A 15,863-nucleotide genomic window follows, 5' to 3' on the forward strand; every position below is an offset into this window, starting at 1 on the left:
TATTCACGTTCGTGAAGTGATGGAAGCTGGAGTTATTTCCCGTCCTGAAGACGTCCCAGACCAGGGTCGAAACGTTGACTTATGGAATATATAAAGAATAGATAAAACATCAGCATTGCCTTTCACCTTTTCGAGAATATCTATTGAGGGATGGTCTACCAATCCTCATCCTAGCTGATCCCTTGGTAAACAGCCTCTGCAATTTGAAATTGGTTTTAATTAATTACAAACTGTTAACGATCCTCTCAGGTTTTATTGAAATGCCGAACTTTTTTTGGAGATGTTTTCGTTGCGGAATTTTCAATTATACGAATATTTCATGAGTATTCACAATATCATGAGGTGGAGCAATGTTTCCATTTTTCGTTACTGAATTTATGTATCCGATACTTTAAAAAATCCATGATTGATCTAGAATCTGAATGATGTCAGTTTAACTAGGATAATTTTATTTAACGATATATCTGTTTCGCTATCACAATAGCATCTTCAGGAAATAGTAATAGTAATAGTAATCTTTATTTTATTCATGCTTTACAATGATTTAACGTTTGCACTCGGTAGCTGAAAGTATACTCGAAAACTTTGGAATTTTAAGCTGAAGGCGATCTCAAAAAATTGAGGACATGAAAAGTTCGCTACAAGACACTTAGAGGACCTGCGGGATCTGATTTGTATTTTTGAATATATTGAAACCAAAATAGTTTGAACTTGACTTCTACAAGAAGAGATTCAAAGGACAAAGAAGTCTTCGATGCTTCTTAGAAGACGTTCATGATCTAATAAATGTTGACTTCTTTCTCGACCGGTTCAGACCTGCTAACCATTTTTCTTCCAATTCCAATACAAAGTTACAAATTTTCATTGCAGTCGCCCATTATTCACTTAATGAACATGTCGATGAAGGTAGATGATGGTGTATCAACAATAGTTCACTGATAAATCCATACTATGTTTTGATGTTGAATTGAAGAGCTGTGCTTGCGGAGACAAAAGCTTGCTATCTAATGACGTCGTCACATGTTGATGGTTATAATAAGCAATCGCACCGATAACCACACATATAGTCCCCATGACTATCGAGGGGGTATAAATATATGCTTCTATTATGTGTCGGTTCTCTATTATCATAAATGTTGCCGGTCAGTATCCAAACAATGCTGGAATGTCAGATAGGCAAACACAATTATCCATATTTGTAAAAATACTAATCGAGCTACACCGAATGAGTTATTATTGCATGGAAAATCTCGGAAAATTAGGAATTTATGAGATACGTTAAAATGCACCGCATTACTAATACAATGAACGATCGTTCACTGACGTTTTGTTGCGTTATTAGTTGTTATTTTAGCCCCAAATTTTAACTGGATAACGGGCGTTGTATCGATCGAGTGACAAGCGTGTTTGAGTTTGGACTTAAAAAATTCAGAATGCTCATGAAAATTTCGTATGGAAAATGCATTGTTGAATTGGTAAGCGCACTTGAATCTTATTTTCTGGTAATAACTTCATAAATTTAGATGAGTGGTTACAGATTATTCCTGGCAACCTTTGAATGTTTGTATTAAAACTTCTTAATTTTTCTTAATTTACTGTTCAATGTGTAAACAAATTCATAGGAAAAATGTTCGAAAGGTAACATATTAAAAGGTCTACAAGTTCTCAATGAGGTGTATCGGTATATCGCATTTTACTAGGAAATTCATCTCAAATACTGTTTTTGAAGTCATTTTGTCCTTGTCACATCTGATTATACCCACAAAGGGACATTTCAAACTCTGAGATATAAAGGGAGAGTATTTGACTTTTCCCTACATATATTTCAACAGTAGATTCTTGACGTCAGGATAAACACTTTTTTCATAATTTTTTCCGTTTCGGCTAAGATAAAAATTTAGCCATTTTAAGTTTTCATATTGAGCTATGCCACTCCTGAAAACCTAAAAATATTTCCAATCATTAAATATACCATTTCAACTTTGGATATCAGCTACATTATAACGGCGTTTCCTTGGTTGTCTCGATCGCCAGGTATTCTTAAAAAAATGAAAATCACAGTGCAATGAGCAAACAGTCTACTTTATACAACTCAGAGAGTTTTTCTCGAAATTACATTCAATTAGCCATGCAAAAGTTGTGAATTCACGTAGTGAGCTGTACGAAACGAAAAGGGAATCTGATCACAAACGCGCCACGGGTGTTACGGATTCGTTCGCCAGCCAGAACCAAGGTTAACACTTAACCGAAAATGGTGTCGGAACTCAGCGGGGTTAGGGTTTGAGCAAGACGGCACAGAAATACTGCGGTGCACCTCTGAGTGCTTTCTATTCCCCCCCGGGTTTTCACACCAGCATAGATTTACTAGCAGTAGAGGTGGATATGCCAAGAAAAGAAACGGTAGTTCACCCCTGAGTGCGCTCTGCTCCTCCTGGGTTTTCACACCAGCAGAGAATCATAATTACAGTAGGAGTGGAACACAAATCGTGGCAAAGGATGGGTAAAGGTGGTGGCTGAGGTTCCCAGATAATTGTATGGAGTGCTGGCTTACCTCCGGACTCTGGACGGCCCGTCTAGAGGATCGGTTTCAACAATTGCCCTTGCACCGTTGGGTTCCTTCATAATTTACTATGACGATAAAAAAAAATTAATGATAGAATTACGGAAAAAGTTGAACGGTTAGGAATACCGACTACAAAACTGTTTGGACGTAGGTACCTTGAAAGAAATTCGCGGACTACGTAATACCGGATTAATCAAAGTTTGAATGACTGTAAGATAGGACTGCAAAACTCTGACAGAACAAAAATAATTGAAAACTACAATGAAGTTATAGAATTTGAATCGCCACTAGATCCGGAATCACTACTCATTAACTGGTTACTCGAATACTCAGTTCAGAATGAATTAATACAAGCTACTGCACTGATACTCAAGATTAATACTTGTGAATTTCGGCACGGATTGCTTTCCTGTAAGGAATTTTTCTCGTGCAAAAAAATTGACAGTTTTAAATCGAATCTAGTGCAATATCTTAACAATTCGTTAAATTATTTTACAATTTTTGAGTTATTCGTTCCGTTGTAGGTAGCGACCTACCTATATACCTATACCATCATTCAGTTTGGAAAAACCCCCCAATGCGTCTCACGACTCTGATTTACCGAAACCACGCCTAATTGTCGCATTTTTTCTAATTGAGTGTCTACGGTTGTCGGAAGGAAGAGTGCTCGGGAAACACTGAAAGTAATGGAGGATACCAGAGAGGGGTGAGCACCCTTCCAGTGGACCAAACCGCTTTCGCTTTCCAGATGCCTGGGAGTCGCTTCTATAAGGACGAGTTTCGACGATGGACCACTTTATATCACTAACCTACTGACCATGATATTGTGCCATCCTGTATCGGGGGGATATTCGATATTTTCACGGTCCTATTAACTGGAATGGTCCTTCGATATTCTTGATAGAAGAAAATCACCTCATCAAGGACATGGAATATTCGGTCTTTAAATTCAAACTTAAAATAACTTGAAAAAATCTGGATTGAACTTCAGTCAGTCTAGTTTGAACTTCTAATATTCCGAATGTGTATTTATTGCCTTTGAATGATACTAATTAATTAATTATTTAGTTAATTGATTAGTTAATTTGAGTCGAACTAGATTCAACTACGCCGACAGATTCGCCTTTATTTACAGATCTATACCTTACGAGTAGATTCGTCTTTTATTCACTCACCCACTACTGTTATGATCACTGATTTAACATTATACCTTTCCAACAACACCAAGAATAGTAGGTGTACATATATCATGAAAAACTGTCATAAAATCAATTAGCATCTTTAACTTTTATGCAACCCACTGTGACCTAAAATCTACTTTATTATTGTGATTGAATACCTAAATAAAATAAAATTGAATAAATGAAATGAAGTGTATCGAATAGTTGGTTCGTTACCCACTTTTTAAACAGATAAAAATATCCAAAATAGAATAACAGCTAGGAGTGAAAAATTCGAAAATGACTTCTTCGTCAATGACATTTGAACATTTGAATCAAACAAATCAAATTCTTGTGAGAATTTTCTCTTCTTCTGATAACAAATGCCTCGATCATTTCTTCGGCATTTCTAAGTTATCCGCAAATACTGCCAAAAGAAACAAAATAAAATGACAAAATGATGAAAGTTTTCCATTTTTATATTAATTTCTTACTTTATCTTATTTGTTGAACGAATGCTTTGTGTGATGTTCATTATCATCTTCCTTATTTTTTTATGTTGTTTATAGTATTAATATATTGAATCTATAAAATCTCTTCTACTTCCATACCTTATTTTGAAGCTTGTTTCTTCACTTTTGATTTAGTTGAACCCTATATAGTGGTATCAATTCCGAAGGAACATATTTATTTTTTTATACAGTTTTTCACGACAAAAGATAAGACTCAGAGAGAAAAAAGAAATACGAAATAATGGGATTATTTTCTGGTTCTAAATTTTTGTCCAATTTCGTGGCGTCTAAATGATTGAACTAGAATGCTAGGATTGAAAGTGTAGAAAAAAGTTTGGGAGATGTGAGATTGAGATTCAACATTTCTATGTTTATCCTTAGATTATAAGATGGCATAACATGTGAAAAACATATTATTTTGCAACACGATAAAATAAAAAAATAAGGAATATGAATGAAATTAGCTTACGAATTTGAAAAAACCTACCTCTATCCTACTAATCAATAAAGATTGTGTTTTTCTATCGTGTTGTTTTTTATATTTCTCAATCCTTTTCATGATAAGATTCAGAATATGATTTTTTTGTATATTCCAATTTATGGATGCAGTGTCACGAAAATGCGAAAAATTCAGGAGTGGATAAACAGAATCTCTGTAGCAGTTCGAGTGTTGAAATTGCTCATAAAATACCGAAGGGGTATATCACCTGTGCAACGAGGGGCGGTGGAACGAAACATGGAACTCGGGCGGGAGCAGGATTTCTGCATTAATCTCCTTTTTTACTGAAAAAAGTAGCCGGCAATCGCAGTGAGACAAAGAGGTCCAAGAGATGTTTTTAGATAGGAAAAAAAAAACCAAGCCCGCACACCTCGCGCGTATTGATTCCAGCGACAGCTCGGTGACATTCTTTATCAATACGTCACAGCTCATATTTCAAGTTCTCTTGCATCCGCCCTCAGAGTTACAAAGAAACTAACTTCTTTCGGTAGCTCGGGGTGGGAGAAAGCGTTGATTGTTTCGGAGGGGAACCAATGGGAAGGCGGGGCGCAACTGCGCCAACCAATAGACGCAGCTAAGGTTGCGACTGGATTGAGACCGCCTTTCGGCACTTGCAGAAGTTTTTCCAAATGTTTTTATTTATTACATTTGTATCCGTCGAGTGTACCGGTCGGCTCATCTGGAGTGTACCGCGTTGCGCGATCATTGTACACTGCCCCGCCCGCGCCAGAGACAAACAAACAGTTCTAAGTTCACTGTTGCGACATATCTGCTTGTGCCTAGGTGATGGACTTCGGTTCCGAGTGAGTTCAGGTGTTTTCGCGTGTGATGCTAATGATGGACAATAACGCAATGGACTCTGCCAGTGATCACAGTAGCCATGCGTCTTCAGCTTCTCCAGTCGTCGCTATTAAACATTCGCCTTCGCCTCCACACAACAACAATAACCTCAATATGTCGAATAATCATAATCAGATACACAGTCCAAGACAGGCTAGTCCTCTGGGACCTCCGATGACGATGGGACACAATCTCAGTCCACCTCCAGTTTCCTCCGCGAGTTTAGCCAGAGGCATGAGTCTCAGCCAGTTTCATCCACCCGGTCTTGGACTTCTGAATTCCTTAGGGGCCGTTTTGCATAGTCCCCTGGATCTCATGGCAGCTCATCACGGGCCTCCAAGGTCCTACAATAGCCCGCCGCCAATTTCCACGTCGGACCCTACAGCAAACGAGTGTAAACTCGTAGATTACAGAGGACAAAAAGTGGCCGCTTTCATCATAGCCGGTGACACGATGCTCTGCCTGCCTCAGGCCTTCGAACTGTTCCTCAAACACCTTGTCGGTGGCTTACACACTGTTTACACTAAACTGAAACGTTTGGACATTGTACCCTTAGTTTGTAACGTAGAACAAGTCAGGATCCTCAGGGGCCTTGGCGCCATACAGCCTGGTGTCAACAGATGCAAGCTGTTGTCATGCAAAGACTTCGATACGTTATTCAAAGACTGCACCACAGCCAGGTACGTTTTTGGAAAAATTTAATTTATCGTAGACGTAGCCGAAATTACGAACCTAACTTTCGGTCTTGGATCGAATTAAGCTGAAACCAAAGCAACGAACTCCTTCGAGGGTGGAAGTCCGGCGAACCCTTTAATTTTCCCCCTTAGTCCCCTAGAATTTGCGACGTTTACATCTGTAGAATTCCTTGAATAATAGAGTATCTACGATTGCAATTTCGGTATCCCCTTAGCTTAGGCATCCGAAGCAGACAATCGCTTATGATATATGCAGTCTATAAATACTAACTGGGGCATCAAACCCTCCGCCAGCATCCGATATAATTATAAAGGCAATAAAACAAGGGGAAACAAATGGAAAAGATCCCCTTCCGTACTTATCTCCGATCCACGTTGCGGAGGCTGTTGATTCAATATTAACATGCTGTTTCCGATGACGGTGTCTGTTCTGGATGGCGTTATTGGATAGCGTTTCCCTGATTAAAGACCAAGCAGATAGGAAAATTACAGTGACTGTAATTTCAACCATGTTGAAGATGAATTCAATGACACAAACACAGTTCAGAATTTACCATGTAGATATCATTAATGAGATGAAAATCTGACAGTCGGCAGAACTCAGAATTTATGAGTATCCTCCATCCTATTGATATAGAGAAAATTGAGAAATTGCGAAAATGTAAAGGTGGAATGGAAGAGCCTGGATAGAGTTTTTAAATGATTGAATGAATCGACTCTGCGCTGCTCCTTACTAAGGCGTTTCGAACTATCTATCATGGAATTTCAAAATCAACGCCCACTGTCATGTTACAATCATTTATACCTATTGTTGTCTCTATGGACAAAAAAACTGAACAAGAAACAGAATATTCTTCTTTTCTCTGTTTTCAACCAGGTTGTGTATCGAAGATTTCTTTCAACAGTCTCCATCCATCTAGTAGAGGCACTCACATGGAAGACGGAGAACCTAAAACATAAAATTTGAGCGCCCATCCTGAACCGCCTACTGCATTGTTACGAACCATAAATTCTATCACCAACAATGCAGACGTTTTCGTCAAGCACGGTTGCCAGCATTGTTTAATCGGACAGTTATTGGCCCAGTTGAAAAATCGACCAAAAACATGGCTCGTGCGACCAGATCAACAGACATAAAAAGTCCGTTTCGCTGTCAATCCTTGCCTCCTTGTGGCCGGACAATAAATAACAATGTGATTTTCTTGAACACGCTGTAGGACTGGCCGATACTCACGGTGGTTTAATGGCTAGGCGTAACTGCCGGACTGTATTTATTTAAGAATGATTTAAGGTCGATTCATATTATACGTTCCGCTCAGTTCAGGCCGGCGGAAGGATCATTAGCCGTTGACGGAGGTTGCGTTCATATTATCAGTCACGATCGTCTCAGTCACCTTCCGCTTCGTGTGTCGTGAATCTTCGGTTGCATTCGAATCGACCAGTACTTGACACATGAAGCTTTTCATTTTGATCAAAACAGTACAAGAAGGACCCTTAAAAATATTGTTAAATTATCAGTATTATTATTTTCGTTGTTTCTCTTACGTGCCCTATCTCATAGGACGTAAACCCTTTAACTTCTGCTAAAAATAAAATTGCTGCAATTACGCCTGAATGAATGATGTGCTTTTGCATTATTGTTAGACGAAGATGAAGAGGAACAAAAAGTCGGTAAAAAGATTGGGTGTCTAACCAATATTTGAAAAGAGGAAAGTTGAAGGTGAATATTGGACATTATAAAAAAAATTGGTCCACACATCATGGCTATTTTAGAATGAACAGGATATCATTTCGATTATATAGGGTGAAAAATTTCGCTATTAATACAAAAAAAAGTTCAAAGAAGCTTTCACAACAAAGGAAATCCCTCGATTGACTGAGCTGAACTGAGCGATTGCTTATTCATATTATACGTTCAGTCTCGTTCAGTCCAACCACGCCCTTCAGCCCATCCGCAAAATATTCTCTGGAAGAATACCGTCGGACGGTCGTAAGCGTGCCGATAGGTGCTGAAGAGTCGGAGACGGATAGTATGAATTAGTCCATATAAAACACATTGAAAGATATTTTGGCTGAACTGAACTGAACTGAGACGGACGGATAATATGAACTGACCTTTAGACCGGTGGAAATGTATTCTTTCATTTATTTATTGTTCACTTTGTGTTTTCGTACATTGTTGGTTAAGGCTTGTTAGTAAAGGCGGATTAAGCTAGTGTTTTATCTCGGCCGTTGGAAATATTTTGATTTAACTTAATCGGAAGGATGTCTGTAAGTTCCAACCAAAAACTGTTCAAGTTGAAAAATTGCCAGTCATCAAGAGTTTCTTCCTGATATTCGTATCTTATTTCGGTTGATGACAATTTTTCATTCTTCAATCAGGAGATTAGAAAAGCACGAATCATCAACGAACTGTGAATATACAGTGGTAGCATTCCTCATCCCAACCACACAAATCATCTTTTTACCTCGGCATGAAAGATGCTCTTTAGCCGGTGACTAATGACGGTTTCGGCCGCGACTTGTATTTTTTCATACCGATACAAATAAGGCCCTGTTGGAACCAATCGTCGGAATAATACCCAATATATCCGAACACAATAGTGTTAATATTTGTATTAGGCCGATCGGTAGCAGCCGAAAGCGAGGATAAAGCTGGCTCTCGCCGGGACGCCAGATCTTGATCTTGGAGATATATCTGGTTTTATTATAACCCAAGCGTTAATAGGTTCTGTCAGGTCGCAGTTGGACTTATCATTCCTCCAACAATTCCGAGTGTAACCGTCATAATTTATTGATATTTTGGCGCCATATAGTCCCTCCGGGTGACCTGAGGTCCGTTCCTTTTTTTAATTGGACCTATTTGACCTGCTTTATGCCGCCAGGGATGGGAATATTCGCGTGAAAATTATCACCAATAATGATCGAATTCAAAAGAAAACGGTGGACGAAATTTTGAAAGAAAAATACCGAGGCTTTTACTGACATGGACATGCCTTCAATGGACGAGTTCAGAAACCTTGCCAACCTCAAGAAAACTCTCGAAATGGAAACCAATTTTTTATTAAATTATGATTGTGCCTTTCGGTTGCCTCGATCATTTGACAATTTTAGTGTTTTGACATCATTCGTTTTTTCTTTGTTTTCTCAATATGGTTTCGTCAATTAGTAAGATGTTCTTTGGTACTAAAAAAGCTTTGTACTAAATCTAAGCTAATTCGAAATGACTGATTTTGACACTTGTGCCGGATATCACAAATTTATATCGTTGATTTGGGGGTTTTGATATTATTTGGGAATTTTTGTTTGTTTTTTTCTCACATTTATGGTTTCGCCAAAAAATATCTCAACTATAGTATAAGATGTTCTGTGGTTGTATTAAGTATACAAGCTTCGTATCAACTCTATGTGAGATGGCACTTTACTAGTTTTTTCATGACGAAATCATCAGTGGTATGAAGAAAAAATTCCAAATAATGTCGAAAAACCTTATCTGAAAACACAATATAAATTTGTATCACTTGGATTTAATAGACAGCACTAGAAAATAAAGAATTAGTTATAACTGATATAGTCTATTCACAAGTCAATTGAATAAACTATAGGTACCTACCTACACTAGGTTTCAGAAATTAATATCGAGCATATTTTTTTGAATGAATTTTTTGAATAAAATCGACAAAGAAAATAACAGATGAAAAAGAGATCTCTGATAAGATTGAGTTAGGTATGTATATACCTGGTTTTGATTGATTGTAAACTATTTTGCAACTCTGATAAATCATTCCACAGTCATGAAATACTTGAGTACCTAAAGTAATCTTGATGAAGAAAAAAATTAAATATCTATTTATTCTTTTCTTCCACCTTAACTTTTTATTACTGTTTATGTTCATATCATTCACAAAGACTATCAATTATTTTTTCTTGTAGTATATATGTAGAGAGTTATGAATTGGACGGTCATGAGGTATTTTCATAGTTCTTGTCATGAATGGTGTTTGCGAACTACCTCATTAGTTGCAATGAACGATCCGCGTTCATCCTTCAGGATTCAGGAAGATCCCGACTCTCATCCCCAACTAGTTCCACTTATCTGGGCGATTGCATGGAGGACTCTCCTGATGTTTGAATATTTCATCCATTTTCTGCGGGAGCAATCATGGCCTACCAGCAACATGTTATATTTTTGTCAGAATTTAAATGGGTTTTTGTAGCACTTACGAGGTTCGGCTTTTGTGGGATGAGATTAACTCTTTTCATCGTCCGTACATGTCCAGTTATTATGCTTTTCTTAGGTATTAGCGTACCGCAAGGGGTGTACGTATGTTTTAAAATTAATTGCATACCTCTTAGTGGACGAGATTGCGTTCATTTATCCTTTATTCATGTGAGCGGAGAAGGATTTTTTTCAGCGACGTTGAACGCTTGCAACTCCTCAGTCTAGGGCCGTGTACGGACGAGAATCGTTTCTGGTTAATTAATTAATGATGAATGAGTCCAGAAAATTGTTCCATTACGCGGGAGAGATTACCATCGCATGGTATCATTGAATGAGAAATGTTCTCAGTACCGCCTAATCCCAGTGTCCTCAAAACAACGCTTCTCAGTTTTCAGTTTTTAATCTCCCCTGAAAAACCTTCCATTTTCGCTCTTTAAAGTTCTCAATTTAACCGACTGGTTAACTTGGAAATAAGCGAACTATTTTTGGTTTAAAAATGCATCCCCCTAAAAAGCTTTATTTGAAGGAAATATAAAAATGAAGAAGGCATGGGTTGTTTCATTTGAATTTTTTATATATTTTATTCACAGCAGATTTGCAATCATAAAAATGTTGGTTGAAAATAAGGTAAAATTAAGGCTGTGTGTAAGCCGTTACTTCATCGGAAACGTAGAGATTCCAAATTATTCCTGTACCAATTGCGTTTTCGTAAATAGAAATCCGCCATTTCGAAAAAAATCTCGAATAGGACCAATTTTCGTTCTGTTCATCGAATGAATATCATAGAAATACCAGCGATGCTTTATGGCGTGAAACCGGCGTACGCAAATGAGATCTGCTGAATCGACCAAAATCAAATCGATTGATAACTGCCAGATCCTTCTCGAAGAACGTTATAACGTTTTGAGGCATATGCCCATTTCTATTTACTAAATGAAATGTTCACAAAAAGCGTAAGAATATGCGATATTCTGGACGTCTTCCATCGGCATCGGAACCATCATGGCCACAGAGTGTGATTGATTCATCGTATTTCACAATCCTTCATAGTTTTCAGGTTATTTGAATATTTCCAAAACAATAATATATAAGTATGCGAAAACTTTACATTGCCATGTCTTCCGAGAACATAATTGATCACACATATAATGTCTGCCACTTTGCCGAATGCCGAGCATATGATCTGTCAGTCTATTGTGAGATACATGTAGGTTAATGTCAGATTGACTGAAGACAAGTTGACACCGATCACAGAGCGCGGTTGGTATGAAATTTTTTGGCCTCGGAAAGTATGAATTTTTTATATATTTATTTTTTAGGACGAATCGGCCCTAATAGTTAGTTCTCTCTGCCAGGGCGAATACTTAAAACGCTTACTAATAGTAGTGGTGATAGAAATAGGCATAAATTGTATTTATACATTCTTAATAGTCTGAGATAAAAGGAAGGGAATACTGACTTAGGGATTAGCGACTTAGCGATTCACATATTCGAAAATGAATCCAAATTCTCATTTTAGAATCTTCACCTTCTAAATTGTCCCTGTGAGCATTTCAAATAATCAAAAAAAAAATAAATTTAATGAATCTACTTCTGTGCAACTGAATGGACGATGTTTATCAATGAATCCGGCTCCCCTGGCTTCAAATCCAGAATGAATGAAATGCGAAATCGGAACGCAAAGCAAACACCGAAACAGTCGGCATCAGAAAATAGAAATTGAAACGTACGCATGCCGTCTGGTATGGAAGAGAGACGGAAACTGGATTTTCATTCAGCAGAAAGAGAAACCGGGGGGGTCCCCAAGGATCACCGCCAGACTGTTTGGCTGGAATTGACTACAACCTGTGGATTCGAGAGATAAATCTCCCGGTACAATGACTATTTCCTCGATTCGCATTTGTATGCCCCCTGTTCGCCGCCGCCGCCGCCACCGCCAACTGTGGGAATTGTACCAGTTAAATCCACTGCCGGTTAAATGCCTCTTTTCACGGCTATTGTTTCCTCCCTGACGCCTGGTTAATTCACTGTTCATTGCGAAAATAGCTTTCTCCCGTTTATTCAATCTGGATCTCTGCCCGAATAATTTGTAATGAATTCTAACCATGACATTATGACGGCTTTTATTGCAACATCAAAAACTAATGAAAGTTGATATAGAGGCATTTATTCACCTCACATTGCCATGCAAATTAGAGAATAACAAACGGCACAATGAACGTTTCCACAAAAGTCGCCAGTGATTGTATAAAATACATAAAATAACTATTGAAGTTCCTTCAATAGTATGGCCTTTTCGTGAATGTACCTATCTAAGTTATAATTCATATTAGCAGGCTAGGAAGATCCACCCGTACCTGATTTGGCTCAAAAAACCAAAATGAAATGAATTCCCTAAATACCGTGGTCAATCGTTCTATGAGTCGAATAGGTACTTCCCACCATTTTCTGTGAGCGGTGCTAACCTCATTTCTGTCAAACTGACGTTAGAAACGTCAAGCTATTCTGTGTTCGTGGATTTGTTCACTTTTGCGTTTGGCGAACGTCAAAAGTGTCAACTCTCATGCTCTTTTTGGCCTTTTTCCATAGATATCCTGGGCCGAGATTGTTACCTGGGAAACGACTTTCGATTTGCAAAGATCATTGACTGTGTCGGCGAAAAATTAAAAATGAATGATATCTGTGAATGGACGGTTTTTTACTTCATTATACTCGGCGGACAGATATGGTGTTCCTGAAGTGTATACAGGGAGAGTCTTTGAATCGTACAAATATATTAACACCAGATACTTGAGGTCGAAAGAAACACTTTTTTCCTTTAGCATTTTTTCCGAGTCGGCTCGGTTTAAAAGATACAGGCTGTTGAAATCCAATAAAAAAATTTATTTTTAGTTCTATCTCACAAACGGTTTTATCGAATGAAATGAATTTTGGAATATAGTTTTTCATTTTTTTGATGAAACTTTTTCAAACACAAGATATCACCTACTTCTTGCAGTTTTCTCATTATGACCATTACGTACCATAAAAATACCAGAAATTCATAGAATACAACTCTTGAAACTAAGTTGGACGCTATCTAATGAATATTTGAACGTTTTGCGAAATAAAAGTATTCCTTACCTTTTCTCGTATAATGCGCCGTTTTCGGGAAATTTGATGTTCAAAAATTACAAATTATCTGAGAAATTTGAAAAATTGTTTACTTTGGCTGAATACAACTCTGTTCGAAAGATTAAGCTAGTTATTCTGAAGTTTTTTTGTTTTTCCAGGGGTGGCACAGCTCATTATGAAAACTTAAAATAGGTATATCTTTTTATCGGGGCCGAATCGGAAAAAATGGTATAGGAAAAAGTGTTTCTTTTGACCTTAAGAATCTACTTTTAAAATATTCGTACAAGTCAAAGACTCACCCTGTATAAGCCAAACAGTTTTCATCATGAGAAAAAGAATTTCAGCAGATGTTATTACAATTCAGTTTAGGGAAAAAATCTCAGATATGAAAAGGTGTGTGATTTGTGATTTCACGAAATAAGCTGATTTTCAAATATTAATTGCTTGGTCCCTAGCTGCAGAAGAACTCCAAAAAATTAATAAAAATTACTTTCGTGAAGGGTTATCGACATTACTCCAGAGTTGTGAAGTAATGAGGTGAAATTTCAGTGGCGATAATATCATGTCTTCGGAAACCATGAAAAAACATGTCAACACTACTGATTAATAGTGGCATCGTTAGCATTAGAGGAAATAACTGCCGTAAGATGTTATCATCCGGTAATAGCCATGAACAAACTCCTAAATGTCCCAACGATTAACATAAGGCAGGTAACGGTTTCTATGCAGAAGACCGTCGATCTCGGTTTTAATCGGACAAACACACGTCCAGTCCGCAGCTTATTAAAAACAAATTAGCAATATACTTCTCAAGACATTCCGAGGGGGTTGATGCGTCCGAGGTAGCGTTCTTCATCATCTTTTCATTAACATAAACGGAAAGCATTAAAATTGTATTAAACGTGTGGCAGATGTTCCACCGGTGCGGATTTGCTGCCGAACAAAACCTAAAAAACCACGGGTAGCACGCATAGCGACCTCATTTTGTGAAACTGTGCGCGCTTTTAAAAAACCGAATCATTTTTCGAGTGCAATGAGCCGAATCATATTCTACGGACCTATGAACCTTATGAAAAGGCTTTGTTGAGCTCGGTATGCCGGGCAATATAATCGGATACTGCATACAAAGAGATGCTACTGTATAACTGTCTGTATGGAGCAACCACCCTCCCTGGCATAAATATCTGTTTCCCTGCCTAACCCCAGTTATTATTTTAATCTCGCTGCAACGTATGTATTTATTTGCCTGTGATAATAACCTCCAGTATCATTTCTCATGAATTTGAGCACGCTTAGGTGGTCATTTAGGAATTTTTCCATTCTTTCCCGTGGGTATCCCACGGATGTTCAGGGAAAAACTCGTTGTTGTTTCTTCTTGTCGCCTCCAGTGGTCTCAGATTTATGAAAACTTCGAATAATTTTTGAGCATCTACATTCACCCTGCTACCCCTGAACGAATGCAATTCGATATTGCGGCTTTAGCCTTTGGCATATTGTGCATATATTATATTATAACATTATATAGATTCCCGAGGTCAATCAAAACCTTTCCTCTATTTTTTTTTTGTTTCGAAGTCTAAAATGAATAAAGAGATAGGTGTTCAAAGCATAGGGCGTATGACAAAGAAGAGCTCAAAAATAGATTCTAGACACAATTGCTTATTCTGGAATATCAACAGCTTAGATCAGAAGAGTCTAGGCATTTTCTTGGCTTGACTATCTTTTCGATGGCCTGTTGTGCCAAAATTGTAGGTTCCGAATCAAATTTACTAGAATTCAGTTCAAAGAAAGGTTTCTGTACAGTTTTTTTGGCCATCAGAGAAGACAAAACTAGACAGAATCAGTTTCAGAGATAGGCATGATCCTGGTAACGCTCCTTGTATTACTGTAAAGATACAAGATTTTCAGATAGGTGTACGTTATGAATTGTAACAGAACTCTCGCAATTCAGATACCCGTATTATTTTCACCTGAAGTCTGACACTGAATCGTCCTCCAATTAGAAACCGTCGCCAGCGATGTTCAGATGTTCACTTCCTACAACGCAGGATAACCACAGACAAATTTATAGCAGTAGGCCGTTGCGGGTATCATTGCGTGCCTTGATATCTTATTTCAAGCCATTACGAACTCGTTCTCTGCGCCTCTCCGATGAATTATTATATACATTTCCACTAATGAACTAACTTTTGATCAACACAAAGACGACTCGAACAAAACACGTATCCTTTTATGGATGCCATCGCACAATACTATTA

At 37.8% G+C, this 15,863-nt stretch overlaps 1 protein-coding gene across 3 annotated transcripts in view; it reads left to right on the forward strand.

Annotated features, from left to right (window-relative positions):
* The first annotated feature begins 4,867 nt into the window (after positions 1-4,867).
* LOC123309195 (dachshund homolog 2) overlaps positions 4,868-15,863 on the forward strand; it is a 262,136-nt gene continuing 251,140 nt past the window's right edge. For 2 of the 3 annotated variants that reach the window (XM_044892170.1, XM_044892172.1), the window contains exon 1: positions 4,868-6,254. In XM_044892170.1, coding sequence (XP_044748105.1) covers positions 5,563-6,254 — 692 coding nt within the window. In that variant the 5' untranslated portion in view covers positions 4,868-5,562. The remainder of the gene's footprint in view (positions 6,255-15,863) is intronic. The other variant, XM_044892171.1, reaches the window with a different exon arrangement.

The sequence above is a fragment of the Coccinella septempunctata genome, chromosome 3 (genome assembly GCF_907165205.1).
Source record: "Coccinella septempunctata chromosome 3, icCocSept1.1, whole genome shotgun sequence".
In the NCBI taxonomy this organism is placed as follows: domain Eukaryota; kingdom Metazoa; phylum Arthropoda; class Insecta; order Coleoptera; family Coccinellidae; genus Coccinella; species Coccinella septempunctata.